Source organism: Lethenteron reissneri, unplaced genomic scaffold, assembly GCF_015708825.2.
Source record: "Lethenteron reissneri isolate LAM-NWPU_2019-01 unplaced genomic scaffold, ASM1570882v1 scaffold_115, whole genome shotgun sequence".
Taxonomy (NCBI): domain Eukaryota; kingdom Metazoa; phylum Chordata; class Hyperoartia; order Petromyzontiformes; family Petromyzontidae; genus Lethenteron; species Lethenteron reissneri.
Window position 1 is genome coordinate 1,771,053 of NW_026890838.1, and position 21,288 is coordinate 1,792,340.

A 21,288-nucleotide genomic window follows, 5' to 3' on the forward strand; every position below is an offset into this window, starting at 1 on the left:
CGGAATGGCTGCTGACTGACCAGGGTAAGAATTTTTTGGGGAAACTCCTCCGCGAGGTGTGCGACCTCTTGGGTACGGAGAAAATTCGGACCTCCCCGTATCACCCACAAACTGACGGGATGGTGGAACGTCTGCATCGGACTATCACGTCCATGCTGTCCCAGCAGGTATCGTAATCCCAGACAGATTGGGACCTTCGCATTGCCGGTGTGTTACAAGCCTACAGGATGGCCCCGCATGCGGCCACCGGATTTTCCCCTTTCTTTTTAATGTATGGCCGCGAGGCTAACCCCCCTGTGACGACCCAGCTGAAGCTGTCGGCGCCTCAGGCGAAGTCTACATTGTCCGAACACGTTAAATTTAACATCGGCAAATTATCTGAGGCGCGGGAAGCGGCCGTGCAAAATTCTGAACTCAGCCAGAAGGCGAACGAGAGGCTTAGGCTGGGGCGGGTACATGTGTTCAAATGGAAACCGGGGGACGGCATGGTTGCACTGTCCCCAGGTGCCACTGGCGACCTCGTCAAAGTTGGTACGGCCGTGGCGGGGGCCCGTGGAGGTCGTACAGGTCTTGCGGCCGCAATGTGTTCGCGTCAAATGGAGGAGGCGTCGGTGGTACGTGCACCCCTCGAGGTTGAAACCGTTCATTGCGCCGCCCCGTGGTTCGCACACACACACGCATGGCCAAACGTGTGAGGGGTCCGCCGACTCCCCGACGTCGCTGCTTTCGCCTAACCTGACATCAACTGTTCCATCTCCAGGTGCAACAGGAGTGACGGGTCCACGACCGCCAACCCCTCCCGGGGGGTCGGGGGTCACTCGGCAGCGAAGCCAGACTCTCTCGCACCCGGACCGTCAACAACCGCCACTGAGCGTGCCAGGACGGGCCCTTGTGACGGGCCCGCCGCGAGAACGCGCGCCAAAACACGCAGACTTTTGTGAGGTCGGCCGTTGGGGGGCCCTTGCGGACGGTGGGGGGAGGCGTCCGGAGCGTGTGTATATATGTTGGTTTTGCGGAATGGGGTATTTATTCGGGGGGGTGCGTTGGGTTATTTTTTTTCTTCCTGTTTCCTGTTGTTGTTGTTATGGTTGTCATTGTTCTTGTTAAAATTACGCGAGGCACACACGGTTTTGGGGAGGGATGCACCTTTATTCTGATTTTTTTTGCAGCCGGGGACGGCTGCGAGCTATACAGGGGGGGGGGGGTGATGTAGAGGTGTAATTGTGTATGGGCACGGATGGCTAACAAACACAAGGGGCGTGGTTATGGCCGTACACAGAGGAGGTGCTCACACCGACGTTCGCACCTGCATCCCCCACGGGCCCCTCCCGGGGGCCGAGTACTATAAAAGGTGGTGAGCCGGAGGGCTCGAGGTCGAGTATTAGCTTAAACCAGCGAAGACTGAAGACCAGCTAGAATAGGCCCCGGAGCTCCCCTGGCTCGCTGTCCTTGTCAGGGCCGACCAGGGCAAGCCGGTGGCGTGGCCCCGAGAGGCCAGACTGACGTTCTTATAAGAGCCGGTCTGGAGACCGGCTCTTATACACATACACAACGAGCGTAAACAATGTACCCTGCACAGCGTATAACAACCGCCATTCGCCACTAAGTGGCGGTCACGGCACCATGGCGCTTGTGCCAGGCTATGTGCACGGGGTAGACCCAGGTGCCATGGGTCGACTCACTCAGTTGACTGGCCGATGCACCACCTGTACCCCCGACTGTGCCAACACAGTGTACACACACAGTTTGTACATACACAGTGTACACACACACAGTGACGTCACCACTCATTAAGATATTCAACCCCCCCTCGCGACCAAGGTTTTTGACTGGCGGTTCATTAACATAGTGTATTCATGAATGCCGTCGCTATTTCATTGCGACGGGTTCAGCAGCCAAGCCCAATGAGCCCACATGGGCCCGGCTTATTAACATAATTTATCAATTACACTGCCGCTCTTTGGGGGAGGGGATTGTGTGAACCCCGTAAATGACGTCTTGTCACCTTCTGCTGCCGCGTGACGTCACGATATACGAGGAAGCTCCTGCTCTGCGCGCGCTCACTGAGAACCGAGGTGAGAAGTTCACATGGTGGTTGTTGGTGTCATGGTGGTTGTTGTTGTTTACCCAGGTAGAGCCTCGCTCCGTCTCGTAGGGATATCAATTGAGTAGCAGCGAGTATTGAATCGGTGTCCAGGTTGGAACATTACAGCGCGGGGCCTAGCGATGTGGGGGCTTGCCTCCTGCCCTCGCCTGATTGCATTTGCTTTAATTCTCTGCTTAAGTTTAATTTGTCTTCACCTGGCTCACGACTTTGAAATTTTGTTTCTTTTAAATATTTCTACAGTTTTTATTTTACCAGGCCATGCCCACTTGAGCTACACCGCTCTTTTTCAGAAGCGACCTGCCCAAAACAAAGTGGCTTATCAACGTGTGGAAATGTATATCGGTCAAATACTCTAAACGCGTGGCGATGTTGACTCTTAATGTGGAGGGAAAAACTGGAGGATCTGGGGTAAGATCCACGCGACCACGGGGAGAGAGACACGCAAACTGCAAATATACAGCAGGAGTCGGGATCGAACCCACCACCTCCTGTATTCCAGGAGAGGCAGTTAACATCTCCCAGCCACCATGGTGCTCACTCGAGTACATGACCACAATGAGTCTCAGCACTCTAATTCAGGAGCGTTCTGCCGAGTTGGTTTTGCTGATGCACCCTTTAGACCGATGAACAACTTTTTTTTAATATTACCAACCAAGGCTCACTGAGCTATTAGATCTTTTTCAGAAGCCACCTGGCCATAGATGATAGCTCAACGAAATGACTTATCACGTGGAAGATTCATCTTCTTGGTTCTTTCGGTAAAGTCACGTAGAAGGGAAGTAATAAAATAATAAAAATAAAACAATTCTCACGACGTTTCGGCCACAACGCAAGTTTTATTATGTTTTATTTTTATTATTTTATTACTTCCCTTCGACGTGACTTTACCGAAAGAACCACGAAGATGAATCCCTGCAGTCACGAAAGCTTTAAATCGAAACGTGGAAGATTATAGCAGCCCGATAATCTAAATGCATGTTTCTAAATGTGGAGGGCAAAATCGAAGGACCCGGAGAAAAATACTCCGAGTGAGTGTACTAATTTGTGTGAGTGTACTCCGTGAGCGTACTCTATGTGTGTGAGTGCACTCTTCGTGTGTGAGTCTGTACTCCGTGAGGGTACTCTGCGCGTGAGCATACTCTGCGTGTGTGTGCCATCTGCGTGTGTGTGTGTCATCGCTCTACCCTACCTTTTACCTTTTAGCAGGTAAGGTAAAAAGCAACGAGTCTACCTTTACCCTACCTTTTACCCTTGTCCCATACAAATTACCCGATTACAGGGAAATTACAGGGATACAACACATGAAAAAGGTTTATAACGATCCATGCTAGCTAGAGCGCTTTATACATATAGAATACTCTCGAATCGGGCGTTGAGGCTGTCGACGACACTGTCCTCTATAACCTCCTTGTCCCAGTCGTCTTGGTCGATGGCGATCTCATCAACAACCTGATCAAGTTTGTCATTGACATCGTACTCGGACAAACGATAGGCAATAAGATCCTACGGCGCTCCGGCCCAGTAAGACGGAACCTTCAGGCAGCCGACGCCGACGTCCCTGACCTCGCTGCCTGGGGTGAGCACGTTGTGCTTCTTGAGGTGGGCTTTCCATCCCGACGCGTTCGTGTGGGTGGAAAACCACTTGTGACAGTGCACGCACTGCCGCTTCCCTTGCTGTACATGGGGATCACCCTCCATCCAATCATGTGTGTGCTCCCACGGGAACGCATGCCGCTGCCTCTTTCGATTGCTGTTCGCAGCAACCCCAAAAATGCCATTGCTGGCATCCTCGACCTCGTCCTCTAGTATCTCTGCCTCAAGAACGTGGACCGTCTCCGTCTGGTCCGACATCAATTATCGCAATTTAAAATGGAGGCCACGGACTGCGCCACAGAGCTTTTAGCGGTTAACAAGGTACTGTAGTTACCGGGTAATTATTCGCGCTACATTTATCGTACCGGGTAATTCTTCTGAGCTACCTTTACCCTACCCTTTACTTTACCCCTTGGCATGTCGAAACATTTTCCGTTTACCCCTTTTACCCGGTAAAAAAAGTAATTTACCTTACCTTGCCGAGGCCTAGTGTGGGGAGCGGGAGTGTCGCGCGTTGACGTCACCTTCAGAGTCGGCGCCTCCCCCTCTGTCAGGCGGGTGACGTCACCAAGAGCAGACCGGAGAGAGGAGTTGAGGACAGCAGCGAGAGGTGCGCTTGGGGCGAGTGTTTGAGAGTGAGTAACGCGTGTAGAGTGTGTACAGAGCAAGGGAGTGAGTGTGTTCATTGTAATTTGTTTGTGTGATATATTGTGTTGTGGTGGCGAGATGTTAACTACCTCACATGGTATGCAGAATGTCGTGGGTTCAATTCCAACCCTGACGCATTTATAATTGGAGTTAAAAAAAAATTCTCTCCACGTAGTGGCATTGATTTTTCTCCACATTTAGAAACATGCATTTAGAGAATTTGGCTGCAATACATTTCCATATCATAAGCCACTGAGGTGAGCTCTCATTTGAGTCCAGGTCTATTCTGAAAAAAAGGCTATACAGCTCAGTGGGCCTCACCTGGTAAAATAATAATAGTTTGTATTCTGTGTTTTGAGGGTTTTCCAATTTAATTTCTTATTTAGCAGTTAAAGATTATGTTTGACTACCAGGAGAAAAACGGAAAACCCCAGTGGAACACCAATGCAGAAGAAGGGGAGAAATTACAAACCTCATACAGCAAGTAACCCCAGTCAAGAATCGAACCCAAGCACAATATTCATCACTGTTCCACACATCTTCTTGGTTCTTTCGGTAAAGTCACGTAGAAGGGAAGTAATAAAATAATAAAAATAAAACATAATAAAACAATTCTCACGACGTTTCGGCCACAACGCAAGCAGCCGTCCTCAGGTGAAAACCAGGTCCGTCGAGGCGACAGAGTCTGAATGAAACAGCACACGGGCTTGGAGCATATATATAAGCTGGGCGCATTGACAAAGGAATTTGCATATCAACAGGAATTTAGCATATTTATGGGAAATGCAGGAATGTAATTAGTACTGCATATGCATGTGCATTATGCAGGATTAACAGCATCAAAGGGAGCTGTAGTTACTGCTGCTGCAGTAGTTGCTGCTGCTGCTGCAGTTTCTGCTGCTGCTGCAGTTGCTGCTGCTGCTGCAGTTGCTGCTGCTGCTGCACTTGCTGCTGCTGCTGCACTTGCTGCTGCTGCTGCACTTGCTGCTGCTGCTGCAGTTGCTGCCTTATCCATTTTAATATAACACTATGTATTATTCTACCCACCCTAATGTGTATCATACTGCTATATGTTTACTGTACAATTACGACACCATACATTACTCTGCACACTGCACCATGCCAGTGAGTGGAACGCGGTCTGAAAGTCACCGTTAACGTGAACACAATCAGTTAAGATCCGAAATGGTTTATTACGTCCTTCCAATGATTGCTAAGCCAGAATCCATCTTCTCGGTTGAAATTGTCTCTGTGTTTGTATATGTGGATCGCCTCATGAACGAATCTCTCATGATAGCCAGATGGCTTGCAGAGAACCTCTGTCTTGGAGAAGTCAATGTCATGTGAGCCCACTGAATTGTAACAGTGATCTGCCACGGCTGAGGTGTTTGTCCTACCGTGTTTCAGGTCTGCCTTATGTTCACGGATGCGGTCCGAGACATGTCGTTTGGTTTCTCCAATGTAACTGCTACCACAGAGGCAACTTAGTTTGTAGACGCCAGGGTACTGTATGTCTGGAACCACATCTTTTACAGACGGGACCAGATCACGGATTTTATGTACTGTGTTGAATCGGACCTGGATCTTGTGTTTAATCAGGATTTTGGAGATCTTTTTTGTGACCCCAGCAATGTAGGGTAAGGTGATGGTCTTGAAAGGCTCCTCAACAGGATCCTTCTTGATGGTTGGAGTGATGGCTTTGCGGATTGTGTAGTCGGAGTAACCATTAGCCTTAAGAGCTTGGCGTACGTGTTTGAGTTCACTGGAAATGTGTTCCTGGTCGGAGATGCATTGGGCTCTATGATATAGAGTCTTGATGAGGGAATTCTTCTGGGATGGATGGTGGTGGGAATCCGGTTTTAGATAAGCATCCGTGTGGGTGGCTTTCCTGTAGACAGAGTGGCTCATTGAACCATCAGGTCTCCTTTTCATTAGGACATCCAAAAAGGGTAGCTTGCCATCATTTTCGACTTCCATGGTGAATCTGATGGCTGGGTGTATGGAATTGATGTGGTCGAGAAATTCAATCAATTCCATACACCCAGCCATCAGATTCACCATGGAAGTCGAAAATGATGGCAAGCTACCCTTTTTGGATGTCCTAATCAAAAGGAGACCTGATGGTTCAATGAGCCACTCTGTCTACAGGAAAGCCACCCACACGGATGCTTATCTAAAACCGGATTCCCACCACCATCCATCCCAGAAGAATTCCCTCATCAAGACTCTATATCATAGAGCCCAATGCATCTCCGACCATGAACACATTTCCAGTGAACTCAAACACGTACGCCAAGCTCTTAAGGCTAATGGTTACTCCGACTACACAATCCGCAAAGCCATCACTCCAACCATCAAGAAGGATCCTGTTGAGGAGCCTTTCAAGACCATCACCTTACCCTACATTGCTGGGGTCACAAAAAAGATCTCCAAAATCCTGATTAAACACAAGATCCAGGTCCGATTCAACACAGTACATAAAATCCGTGATCTGGTCCCGTCTGTAAAAGATGTGGTTCCAGACATACAGTACCCTGGCGTCTACAAACTAAGTTGCCTCTGTGGTAGCAGTTACATTGGAGAAACCAAACGACATGTCTCGGACCGCATCCGTGAACATAAGGCAGACCTGAAACACGGTAGGACAAACACCTCAGCCGTGGCAGATCACTGTTACAATTCAGTGGGCTCACATGACATTGACTTCTCCAAGACAGAGGTTCTCTGCAAGCCATCTGGCTATCATGAGAGATTCGTTCATGAGGCGATCCACATATACAAACACAGAGACAATTTCAACCGAGAAGATGGATTCTGGCTTAGCAATCATTGGAAGGACGTAATAAACCATTTCGGATCTTAACTGATTGTGTTCACGTTAACGGTGACTTTCAGACCGCGTTCCACTCACTGGCATGGTGCAGTGTGCAGAGTAATGTATGGTGTCGTAATTGTACAGTAAACATATAGCAGTATGATACACATTAGGGTGGGTAGAATAATACATAGTGTTATATTAAAATGGATAAGGCAGCAACTGCAGCAGCAGCAGCAAGTGCAGCAGCAGAAGCAAGTGCAGCAGCAGCAAGTGCAGCAGCAGCAGCAACTGCAGCAGCAGCAACTGCAGCAGCAGCAGAAACTGCAGCAGCAGCAGCAACTACTGCAGCAGCAGTAACTACAGCTCCCTTTGATGCTGTTAATCCTGCATAATGCACATGCATATGCAGTACTAATTACATTCCTGCATTTCCCATAAATATGCTAAATTCCTGTTGATATGCAAATTCCTTTGTCAATGCGCCCAGCTTATATATATGCTCCAAGCCCGTGTGCTGTTTCATTCAGACTCTGTCGCCTCGACGGACCTGGTTTTCACCTGAGGACGGCTGCTTGCGTTGTGGCCGAAACGTCGTGAGAATTGTTTTATTATGTTTTATTTTTATTATTTTATTACTTCCCTTCTACGTGACTTTACCGAAAGAACCAAGAAGATGAATCCCTGCAGTCACGAAAGCTTTAAATCGAAATGTTCCACACATGTTTAAAATGTGTCATGTACACATCTATTTTGTCCAAACTTCGAGGTGACTGGAGCCAGATTCAGGCCATTAGACCTCCTGCATTGCACAGAGATCCAGGCGTTATTAGTCCAACTCCCAACACAGGTTTGGCAGCATCTCCTCCCCTATGACCTTATGCAATTCTATGTGGTGAGCAACATTGCCTCATTTCTCGAAACCAAGACATCACAGACATCTGTCCCCTTGGGGCCGATGGCACATGCTTACTTTGAAATTCCTTTCATTGTTTTGGTAATTAGGTTCAAGATGGAAATGATGGACGAGGTTTATTGGCAAGCTGAGGTGTTTCACGTTGTCAAACAATCCATGTCAGAATGAGGAGGCTTACAGCAGCCAAGAGCCGTGCGGTACTGCAAAGATGAGGGGTGATTGTGGGTTGTTGAAGAGATGGAAGCTGCTTCAGCAGCTCGCAATCACAAATTACCACTTAATTTAATCAAAAACGTAACTTGCAGGCCCGAAACTATTAGCATCATTAAGGAAATGAATGGTGGTCAGATTTTCTGGCCCAAAGAAACATTTGTAGATTTAGAGAGTAATTGTGAGGTATTCTAGTTGGGAAAACCCCTCAGCCCAGGCAGCATCATGGGGCAGGATGAGGCTGTGTAGTCTCAGATATCTGGATGGAGGAGCCATCCAGAGCCTGTGAGCAATTATAGCGCCGGGCATAAATGACTTTAAAAAAATAAACTCTTCTAGGAGGGTAGCAGTTTTCAAAGGCTGCAAAACAGAAGATTATTACCACTGCGTGGATCAAATAATGGGATCTCTGGGATTAGAAGAATACCTTTCAAGACCACTGCTTGTTAGATAAGTATTATGCATAACTAGCTTGTTGTTTGCCCATCCTAAGACGGAAGCTGTAATATTAACGAATTTTTTTTAGCATAATTGTATCTTGTGTAAATTTAATGGCAGTGAATCTTGCACAAAAGTATGTCATCAAACACTTCACTGCATTTCAGTGTAGCACTATTAATGGCAGTGAATGTGGCACAAAACAAAGTCATAAAACACTTCACTGCAGTTCACTGTAGCACAATATTAATGGCAGTGATTCTTGCACAAAACTACGTCATAAAATACCGCACTTCATGTCACTGTAGCACTGTATATAACTGACCTTGAATTTATACAAATTCACTGCTCTGATACTTTATTCTCTTCTGCTTTCGGTCGCTGGGGTTTAAATAAATTGGAATTCGATACAATATCTGGAAAATCACCGAGAAATGTCTATTCTACCATAATGTAGAAGTGTAAATTAGACTTACCGTTTGTCTCAAGTGGTGAAGAAATAAAAACACCAAATCCACTGTTGATGCGTATAATTATTTATTTGATTTACTTTCATATAAAGAAATATCAAACTTAAAGCGAATTTGCGAAAAAAATGTTATTTCCGCTCGACTTTCTGCGTGAGTGCAAATATCCACCCGCTCATGAATATTAATGACTTCACGCACGTTACACACAAACAGACATTCTTGGCTCATTATAGTAGGAATTGGCTTGCCATACCTGCTGAGAAGAAGATTGCAGAGCCACATTGTGGTTTCAGGCCAGAGCAGTCCTACACAAATGTCATACTCTCTGTCCATGTGCGAGAGCACATATATACGAATTTTCAGTAGACACTAGATTCCTGTTTTCTAGACTTAATCAACGCATACAGGACCATCACAAGGCCGGGGCTTTGGGCTGTTTATGTTTTCAGGGGCCATTCCCCTGTACTCACTTTAATTAATGATTGTCATGATGGTTGGCAGGACTGGGTACTGCTTCATGACTGGAGTCTGGACAATTTCCTGTTCAACTTAGGGTGTGACAGGTATGCTCTCGAGCCCCTACATTACATTATTTGCTTATGTTGTCTGAGATGCGTTCAATGGCACTATGAGAAGAATTTGCATTAGGTGCAGTTACATTGAGAAGCTCATGGATGGCTGGTTGTAGTCAAAAGATTGTTGCCTACTGGTTCACCATGTTATGTATGCTCATGACCTGGTAATGGCCACTCACTGGAGTGTGCTATTAAGAGGTGGGGTCTTGCATATGTGCCACACAAAAAAGCATCCGTCTTGGTATTTCACGTCATCCAACACTCCACCTCAACTCTCCCTGAGTAATCCAGCAGTTCTGCAGCTATTGCAGGAGCTTCCATTCGAAGCTACTGTACTGATGACCAGATCTCACGTCGCTGCGATAGACTCACTTCAAATTAGTCGAGCAACAAAAAAAATTCTGGCCTGGACTTTTGCAGCAGTATTAGACTAATTTCAGGGTGCTGATTCTAAATCTGATCTCAGATTTGCTCTATCACATCTCATTTTTATGCTATCGGCATACCCCATTTTCATTGATTTTACCCGAAATTAACTCTGTCACTTGTGATTGCAAGTTGTTGCGAGTCAGTGACTGCTTTAGTGTTAAAATATGGTGCTGTATTTTTAGGATAGTGTGTTTATAATATAATTTTATGTGGATATCCACATTTATTTAATATTTTTATTCTGCAGGGCGTGATCTAACAATGACTACAACATCCGAAAGAAGGAAATGCAGTAATGACCCAGATATCTTCTGCTACATCTGTGGCAGCTTCACTTTGCAGGATCAAAGGCGCAACATCAATGCCTTTGTCAAGAAGGTTTATCTTACCTACTTTAAAGTACGACTTGGAGACCAAGACAAAAATTGGGCTCCTCACAAAGTGTGTAAAACCTGTGTTGAAACTTTGCGATCATGGTCTAAAGGAAAGAATGTTAAGCTGAAGTTTGGTGTGCCAATGGTTTGGAGAGAACCTACAAACCATTTGGATAACTGCTACTTCTGCCTTGTCAATGTAAAAGGTTTCAATAAGAAAAACAAAACACTTACAATACCCAGATATCCCATCTGCCAGACTACCAGTTTAGCACTGTGAGGAAATACCTGTGCCTGTATTTACTGAGCTACCAGAGATTGATGTTGAATCCCTCAGTTTACCTGCTTTTACAGATGATGATGATGCTCAGATCGAATATACACCATCTGATACAGATTGTGATAAAATGTCTCTGTTTAGTCAGCCTGAATTGAATGATCTTATAAGAGATTTGTATTTGCCAAAGCAGTCTGCTGAATTGTTGGCTTCCAGGCTACAAGAGAAAGGACTACTCAGACCTGGCACTAGTGTCTCCTTTTATTGACAGTAGTAAAAGGAGTTTGAAATGTGTGTTACTTCACAACGGAAATATATATGGTTCAATCCCAATAGGACACTGTAAAAATGAATGAAGAGTATGCCAACATCAAGATTGTTCTGGATAGATTGGAATACCATGTTCATGGATGGCTAATTTCTGTTGATTTGAAAATGGTTAATTTTCTGCTGGGTCAGCAAGGAGGTCACACCAAATACCCTTGTTTCCTGTGCTACTGGGACAGTAGGACTACATTAGAACACTGGGTTAAAAAGATCTGGCCACCAAGAATCAGTTTGACGCCTGGTGACAAGAACATTAAGAATGAGCCTCTGGTTGATAGGAATAAAATTGTATTTCCCCCACTGCACATAAAACTTGCGTTAATGAAGCAATTCGTCAAAGCTCTTGATCACACTGGAGACTGCTTCAGCTATATATGTTCAACCTTTTCAAGTCTTTTATAAGGGCACCCCGTGGTGCCCTTATAAAACTCAACGTTTAACCTACTCACGCCGACTTATGCCCGCCCTCACAGTCGGCCATATTTGCGGAATACACCACGTCGCCGTTGACCCTGGCCATTGACCGAGCAACCCAAAGTTCCTACCAGCTCCCTCCGTAGGAATGTGTTTACCCTGCCCTAACAATGAGGGTGGAGGAGCGATGTACACATCAGTTAGTGGAGCAACTGAAACCACCTCGTTCTGTCCAATGACCTGATGACTAGTGTTCCACAATTACATGCCCTCAATTTGCACCTAGCCTCGCACAAGCATTTTGACCATGTCACCACCAATTAGTGGAATGACTGTTCTGTTTATATTATCTGTTATTGATCCATTTGAAATGTATATGTAATTGTGTGTCTGTATAGGTAGCGGTGATTGCATTATGAAAATCCCGATTAGAGTTTTATTGCCAACAGCAAACATGACAACTAAACGTATTGTGGGCCTCCGCTGAGTTGATTGATCCTCAATCTAATTGGTGAAGTGAGGAATCAGTAGTGATCAGATGGTGGCCTGGCACGGTTCTGCCCACACCACCACATTGTTCACAATGGCAGTGTGTGAGATTGTAACGTTTGTTTTAATTGTAAAGTATTTTGATTCTAACATGGTGGTTTAATCAAAACCATAGGGATGTTTGTCTCCCTGGAACTTTTTTTTATCAGCATGGAAACAGGATAAGAACATGGCACATATCGAGCTGAAGTTACATCTGTTCCTCGGAGCATTCAAGCAATTCTAAGCCTGGCTTCACACCTACTTTACTAGGCCTTCCAGGCATATTTATTGCAATTTGCCACTCCCACTGTGTGCCTGAACAGCCAGTGTGGTGAATTAGAGAAGCTTTTTCAATATATCATGAATATATGAATGTGTAGATGTGTAAGTTATGTGTGACTGTGTATATATGCATGCCTGTGTGCCATGATGCTGGCTTAGATGGTGTGGATATTTAAATTAGCTATGCCGTTAACTCTCCCTCTGCCACTTTACTCTGCAGAATTGGTCTGATGGAAGAAAGACACTCAACACAGCTCAGTACAAAAAACCACCAGTGTGACCAGTGTCCTTACAGCACGGATCACACTGGAAACTTGAAGCAGCACCAGAGAACACACACAGGAGAGAAACCCTTCCAGTGCACTGTGTGTGAGAAGGCATTTGTACGGTCATCACTTCTTCAAACCCACCAGAGAACACACACAGGAGAGAAACCCTTCAAGTGCACTCTGTGTGGGAAGGCATTTGCACAGTCATCAATTCTTCAGACCCACCAGAGAACACACACAGGAGAGAAACCCTTCAAGTGCACTCTTTGCGGGAGCGCATTTTCACAGTCATCTGCTCTTGTAACACACCAGAGAACACACACAGGAGAGAAACCCTTCAAGTGCACTCTGTGCCGGAAGGCGTTTGCACAGTCATCAATTCTTCAGACCCACCAGAGAACACACACAGGAGAGAAACCCTTCAAGTGCACTCTGTGCGGGAATGCGTTTTCACAGTCATCTGCGCTTGTAATACACCAGAGAACACACACAGGAGAGAAACCCTTCAAGTGCAGTCTGTGCCAGAAGGCGTTTGGACAGTCATCAAATCTTAAAACACACCAGAGAACACACGCAACAGAAAATCTACAAGAAGTGGAGTCTAAAATCGGCTTGTGAAAGTAAAAGTGCTGCAATGAGCCCATCCCTCATGAAACAAGAACCAGAAGAAAATCACCACTTTGGCACTTTGAAAGGTATCAAGGTGAACTATGAAGAAGCGAATGTGAAATGTGAAGAAGTGACAGTGAAGGTTAAATTTGAAGATGATTCAACTCCAAAATCGGGCCTTCACATCGATGGAGGCAGCATGAAGCAGGAACAGAATTCTGACTCTGAGGCAAAGCGAGGCAACTCCCAGCAGTTTGTGGATGTGGAGGTGTGGGTGGACTTCTTCGACAATACAAAGTCAAATGTAGACCAGGTAGGTATGCACGCTTGAGACAATGAAGCTCCAATATATTCACATTTGTCACAGGCCTTTAATGAAAAATAATGTGAGGTTGAACACTCAATTCCTAGATTCAACCTGCAGAGTTTGAGCGGCCAGTATTTGGACCTGTGGGTTGGGTAGATCTCTAACCAGGAGCGACTCAGTATTTTGTATCATATCTCATCTTACACACTGGAAGGGCACCCCCAAGTGGCAGCTGCCACTGTGTGCCACAAGGTGACCCTGCACTGGCCTGCATATGGACATATAGTTTGTAAGTAGGGGGTAATGATTGATATGCCAGTTGGATTTAGACCTTGAACCTCTGCAACAAATAGAGAATGTACTACCCCTTGGCTTCCCTGAATATCGGAATGCTGCAGATATAGGACTCATCTAGTCAGAGATCAACTTGTAAATACGATGCAAGGAGATGCAGTACAATTCACTGTCGTAATGATATGTCAATGTGCCTATCAATAATTTAGAATAATAATTGTATGAATACTTGTCTGATTTAGAACGTAAATGCAACGTTGTGTATTAATGTCAAACATAGAATATGTGATGTCAGGACATAGTATCTGTTTTGGTAGTAACCTGTGCAGATAATTCGTGTGAGAGCAGTTTCTTTGTGATTCAGTAAGAATTTGCCCCTGGTCAACTCATTGTCTTAAAAATAGGGAACATAGACGGATCATTCATCAGTTACAAGTCATACAAATTTCAAGTTACGTATAGGAGATACATTCTCCACAACAACACTAATTCTAATTTTGTATTACGTTTTTTATAGCTTTTGTCGAACTGATCTTGAAATGCACCTTGCTGATTAACATTCGTTGAAGCAAGCCCGAATACTGTTGACACTACACCAAAACCGGTCCATAGATGGCTTGCACTGAATCAGTGCAGCAGACATGCCCTCCCAGAAGGCCGTGGTATTTATATTTTGTGTAAAACATTCCTTTGTTTCGTTAGAGACCGATGAATGAAAGATGTTAGCTGTTTTTCTTAGCAAGGAGATAATATTAAGAGCACATTTGAATGCACCACGGGTTTTTTTGTTACAGATTTGTATTCTAGCCTAGGTTTTATTGAATTATAATCTGTTTAAATAAAAGTTATATTAATGTGTCCATTGATGTCCCACCTTGTTCACCACTATGTTTACTTAAATATGTAGAAGCTCCCACGAGTGGGTTACGTCAGGCCCTCCCTCTAGCTTGTGACGTCACCAGAATCTAACGACTGCACGGTGTCTTGGAATGCATTTGCACAGAAATCACATCTTCACAACTGCCAGGGAACACACATTAAAAACCACTTAAAATACACTTGGAACGCCTTTTAAATTGTTTTGAAACTGAAACGCGTATAAGGAGGTGTACAAGGAGCAGTCTGAAATTGACGTGTGAAATTCGAAGTTCCATAAGCCCATCTTTTGTGATGCAAGGACCAGAAGAAGATGGCAGCTAAGAAACGTTACCATTTGTGAAGGTGACCTGTGAAGGCTCTCGGGTTTGACTTCCAGGTCGTTAATGGAGCCCGAGACAAATCCCAGCCATTTGTGGATGTGGAGGTTTAGGAGGACTTTTTGGACTGTAACGTAGGAGAGCAGCCAGTATATGTGACCATAAGTGTTGGGTCGATCTGTAACCAAGAGCATGAGACACGGACACTCCAGAGCATGCACCTTAGGATATTAATATTAGCATTTATATGGCACTTGCTTATTTGCCTAAGCAACTTAAAGTGGCTTGTATCATATCTCATGTCAAACAGTCGATGGCCACCCCCATGGTTTAACTGTCCTTGTGCTGCGCAAGTTGGCTAAGTAACGGTCTGTAAGTGGACATTCGTCAACCAGGTAGGGATCGATGATTGGTGTGTAATCTCGGGTGGGTAGCTTTTGGATACTTTGTGCAAATTTGGTAAATGTTAACAATTACACCAGCACGAAATATTTTAATGACATCGGAGGAATTTTAACATCCACTTTGAAGCAGATGGTGCATATTCTTTTTAGGCTAATCTAGCCGCAGTCATAACCAGAGCTGCTTGTCGGATTGAACCTTGAACCTCTTCAAAGGGAGATAACTTTTACAATTCATGACCTGAAAAAACACTTCCTGAACAAATCCTCTTTCATCATGTTTTGTACCTTGCTCAACTACACCGCTTCCATAGCCACCATCATAATGAATTTATTCTCAAACTGACCCAAATGAACTAAAGACGGCCGATTACTAATATTCCTAATGAACTCTCACTTCCTCCTGATAATCCAGCTAATCTATGAAATCCATGTCCAGATTTTTACATTACCATTTTGCAACGTGGCGACTCGCCATGCAGGACTGGCCTGCAACACCGCTGTTATTGTATTTGTTTCTCGTATAGTTTGCCTTCGTCTGTCTGATTACTTCGCCTCAATCTGGAGCTTAATCTATGCAGGCACAATACACTGCACTATGAATCAAAAGCACTACACTACTTGTACTGTTTCTGTGTGTACAGCCAGCAGGTGGGATGTACAGTAGGCTTGCACAGAAACCTGCCATTATGTAAAATTCAAAAAGTAATGTCAGGCTAAGACCAATTAAATCAGACTCAAAAGGGATTAAAAACAAAAGGGCAGTAGGCACGCCCAACATTAAACATGTTTTTGCATTATGAAAATGCAATTGTAACAAGTGTTAAACCTAATATAAATCTTAACTTAAAGCTTTCGTGACTGCAGGAATTAATTTTCTTTGGGTCTTTTGGTAAAGCCACGTAGATAGAAAAATAATACAATTATCACGACGTTTCGATCGCAACACAAGCAATTGTCATTAGGTGAAAAATATAGCGAGAGAGCTGCCGAGGCAGGAGAAAATACAGCGGGAGAGCTGCTGAAACACAAAGTTATATAGGCTTGAGATGGGCTCAGCCCAAGGGTAAGTGGGCGGGGCTAGAGGTGGAATTTGTATGTAAATGTAAGATCGGTGATGTACCTCTACGACGACGACGCAGCTGTGGAGGTGGCCATTGTATTGTGAGAGATTAGCATCTCAATGTAAACGAACCAACGCAACGGTGGCTGTGCTAGTGAGACATCCAGCTTGTTAGAAAACGAGGGACAACACCACATCGATGAAAGGAGCAACGGTGGCTGTTAGTCATTTAGCGTGTATGTAACTCAGAGAGATGGAAATAACTGCTAGCATCGGCAGGTAGGATGGAAACATCACAGCCAGTTATAACTTAAAATGGTTAATAACGTCCTTCCAATGATTGCTCAGTTTGTATCCATCTTCTCGGTTGAAATTGTGTCTGTTAAAATATCTGGATGGCTTCATGAACGAATCTTTGTTGATAGCCAGTGGGCTTTCAGAGTACCTTTGTCTTGAAAAAATCAATTGTGTGTGTGCCCACAGCGTTGAAACAATAATCAGCCACGGCTGAAGTATTAGTTCTACCGTGTTTCAGATCTGCCTTATGTTCACGAACACAGTCCGACATATGTCGCTTAGTTTCCCCAATGTATCTACTGCCGCAGCCACAGCTTAGCTTTGTAGACCACCGGGGTATTGCCTGCCAGGGATCACATCCTTCACAGATGGGATCAGATCACGCATTTTATGTACTGCGTTGAATCGAACCTGGATCTTGTGTTTGCTCATGATTTTGGAAATCTTTTTGGTAACACCTGCTATGTATGGCAAGGTGATGGTTTTGATTGGGTCCTCAGATGGTTTTTTCCCAACGGTTTGGGTGATAGCTTTAAGGATTGTGTAGTCTGAATATCCATTCATCTTGAGGGCTTGGTGTACGTGTTCCAGTTCACTGGCTCGGTGGTGATGGTCGGAAATATAACGAGCTCTATTGTGTAGAGTTTTGATGAAGGGATGGATGGTGGTGGGAGTCAGGTTTTAGGTAGGCATCCGTATGGTTGGCTTTCCTGTAGACAGAGTGTCCCATTGAGACATCTGCTCTTTTTTCGATTAACACATCCAAGAATGGTAACTTGCCATCCTTTTCCACCTCCATGGTGAATGTGATGGCTGGGTGTATGGAATTTATGTGGTTGAAGAATTGGTCCAGAGCTGGTAGGCCATGTGGCCAGATGACGAACGTATCATCTACATATCTCTTCCACAAGGAAGGACGGAGGGTGGATGCCTGGATGGCATCTGTCTCAAATTTCTCCATGAAAACATTGGCTTGAACTGGAGATAAATGATAACTCATTGGGGTACCTTCAACTTGTTTGTAGAATGTTCCATTCCAGGTGAAGTAAGTGTTGGTGAGGCAGTGTCTATCCAGGGCCGGTACATCAGCATTCAGTCCTTGTTGGACCAAATCTTAAATGATTGCAATGGTGTCAGGCACAGGAACTTTGGTAAACAGAAATACCACATCGAATCTGACACACAAATCACCTGGAGATAGTGAGATGTCTTTAATTTAAGATATCAAGTGAGCTGAGTTAAGTACAACACAGTACATAACATTCATGATTTCATCCCATCTGTGAAGGATGTGATCCCTGACATGCAATACTCCGGTGTCAATAAACTAAGCTATGTCTGCAGCAGCTATTACATTGCGGAAACTAAGCGACATGTCTCGGACCGGGTTCGTGAACATAAGGCAGATCTGAAACACGGTAGGACCAATACCTCAGCTGTGCCTGATCATTATATTAACGCTGTGGACACACGAAATTGATTTTGCCAAGACGAGGGTACTCTGCAAGCCCACTGGCTATCAGCAAAATTCGTTCATGAAGCCATCCAGATATATATCAAAACACAGACACGATTTCAACCGAGAAGATGGGTACAAACTGAGCAATCATTGGAAGGACGTTATTAACCCGTTTATGTCATAACTGGCTGTGATGTTCCCTGCCTACTTACCCATGTTAGTAGTTATTTCCAACTCTCTGAGTTAAATTCATTAACACAGGCACCGTTAGCTGTATTAGTAAATGGCGGCTTGCCATCCATTTCCACCTCCATGTGGCGATGCTCTTGCCGAGCTCTCTCCGAGCTTACATTTACATGCTAATCCCTCACAATACAATGGCCACCCCCACAGCTTCGTTTGTCAACATATACCCGATCTTACATTTGCATGCAAATTTCATCTCTAGCCCCTCCCACTGACCCTTGGGCTACACCCATCCCAAACCTTTATAACTCTTTACCATAGCAGTGCTCCCACCATATAATCTCAGCAGCTCTCCCGCGATATTTCTCACTTGATGACGAATGCTTGTGTTGCGATCGAAACGTCGTGATGTTTATTATTTTGTATTATTTTTTTCTATGTGACTTTACCGAAAGACCCAAAGAATATGAATTCCTGCAGTTACGAAAGCTTTAAGTCAAGATTTAACCTTGTCACCATCTAACTTTTTAATATGTGGATCTGGCTTATTCTTGGACAGGAGGTTGAACTTGCAAATCAGGTTATCTTTGCATTTATCTGACATTGAGCCGGCTGAAGAAGCTGTCATGCTATCTACATGGTCCGAATCTGATGTAGAAAATTTTCTGTCAATGTTAAGTGTGATTGCAAGAGAGTCTTGTCTAAATTGTCTTGTTCAAATCGGAGAAATCTTATTATCTCTGAGATCAGGGCTAAGCCGGCCCTGAACAAGATTCGTTTAGCATTAGGATAAGTGACAGTAGCAGATGTCAGTGTAAAGTTGATTGGTATTACCTTAGTGTCGCGGCATTTCTTCAGAAAAGTGAGCGACTCGATCAGATGAGCCTTCTTGTCTCGAAGTCTGTTAAAATATCTAATAGTTGTGTGGAAACCCTCCCCGTAGAGGCGGTTAAATCTTGACTAAAAGCTTTCGTGACTGCAGGAATTCATATTCTTTGGGTCTTTGGGTAAAGCCATGTAGATAGAAAAATAATAAAGTTATCACGACGTTTCGATCGCAACACAAGCAATCTTCATCAGGTGAAAAATTATAGCGAGAGAGCTTCTGGTAAGACCTCAGCTGTACTTAACTCAGCTCACTTGGTATCGCTAATTAGGGACTTCTCACTATCTTCAGGTGATTTGCTTGTGAGTTTCGATGTAGTTTCTTTGCTTACCAAAGTCCCTGTGCCTGACACCATTGCAATCATTGAAGATTTGGTCCAACAAGGACTGAATGCTGATGTACTGACCCTGGATAGACACTGCCTCACCAACACTTACTTCACCTGGAATGGAACATTCTACAAACAAGTTGAAGGTACCCCAATGGGGTTTCCCTTATCTCCAGTTGTAGCCAATGTTTTCATGGAAAATTTTGAGACATGCCATCCAGGCATCCACACTACGTCCTTCCTTGTGGAAGAAATACGTAGATGACACGTTTGTTATCTGGCCACATGGCCTATCAGCGCTGGGCCAATTTTTCAACCACATCAATTCCATACACCCAGCCATCAAATTCACCATGGAGGTGGAAAAGGATGGCTCAATGGGACACTCAGTCTACAGGAAAGCCACCCATACAGATGTCTACCTAAAACCTGACTCCCACCACCATCCATCCCAGAAGAATTCCCTCATCAAAACTCTACACCATAGAGCTCATTGTATTTCCGACCATCACCACCTAGACAGTAAACTGGAGCACTACTACTCCTTGGTTCTTTCGGTAAAGTCACGTAGAAAAAAATAAAATAATAGAATACGACGTTTCGATTGCAACACAAGCAATCATCATCAGGTACAAATGACATGCTAATCTCTCACAATACAATGGCCACCTCCATAGCTGCGTTGTCGAGGTACAATACCGATCTTACATTAACATGCAAATTCCACCTTAAGCCCCGCCTAATATAAATGTTCCATTGATTTAAAAAAGAAAGTGCGTTACAAAAAACTATTCTAAAAACATCTTGAGAGCATACAGAGAGGCGCCGTCATACCTGACAGCCACTGTTAAAGCAATGTACAACAATTGACATTTATACTATGTAATTTCAAATGTCCCCTTTAAAACACGATCCTAAATATATATTTGTAAAGGCAGCAAAATACTTTGCATTGCAACTATTACACTTCTGCACTCAATACTTCATATGTACAGCAAGCTCTTCTCTGATTGGATGATGCCAAGCCCGTATGCATTCATGTCATGAGTGAAGCCTGTGAATAACCTGAATTCTATACAACCGCATTCTTACACTCCTGATTACAAACCTGTCTAGACTCCATTTCACAAGTGCTGGTCCCTTGTATAGTCTTTTCCAGTCCCTCCATGGGATCAACTGGCCAATGGGCGCACACCACAAGTATCACCAAAGCCACCTGCTCAGACTTTTAGACATTTTCCCTCAGGAGGGTGATTGTGCTATTCTACTGAACGTATTTTGGAAGATATATTTCTGTGCCCGGGACTCGCGAAGAGAAGGTTCCATATGAGTGCAAATGCATTACCGTGCACCTCTGATTTGCACGATTGGCTATGTACGGTGCAAAAACACTCTTAAATATATGTAGTGGGTTCAATGACAGAGAGGAAACTTATCTGAGGCAACACAGGTTTATTTTAACAACAGTTAACACAGAGGGGTACGGCCCCTCATACCCGATACACTATGGAGAGTGTACCCTTCAGACTAATACGCCTCTCACTGGCTAATTCTAGATTTGAAGCTTTCGTGACTGCAAGTATTCAT

The 21,288-nt window shown here is 44.5% G+C and overlaps 1 protein-coding gene across 1 annotated transcript in view; it reads left to right on the forward strand.

The window, feature by feature from the left end:
* LOC133361588 (uncharacterized) overlaps positions 1-14,691 on the forward strand; it is a 55,961-nt gene extending 41,270 nt beyond the window's left edge. Inside the window, exons 11-14 of the mRNA XM_061580512.1 lie at positions 3,525-3,628; positions 3,914-4,021; positions 10,473-10,642; positions 12,627-14,691. Of these exons, the coding sequence (XP_061436496.1) occupies positions 3,525-3,628; positions 3,914-4,021; positions 10,473-10,642; positions 12,627-13,293 (1,049 nt within the window). The 3' untranslated portion in view covers positions 13,294-14,691. The remainder of the gene's footprint in view (positions 1-3,524; positions 3,629-3,913; positions 4,022-10,472; positions 10,643-12,626) is intronic.
* The last annotated feature ends 6,597 nt before the right edge of the window (positions 14,692-21,288 follow it).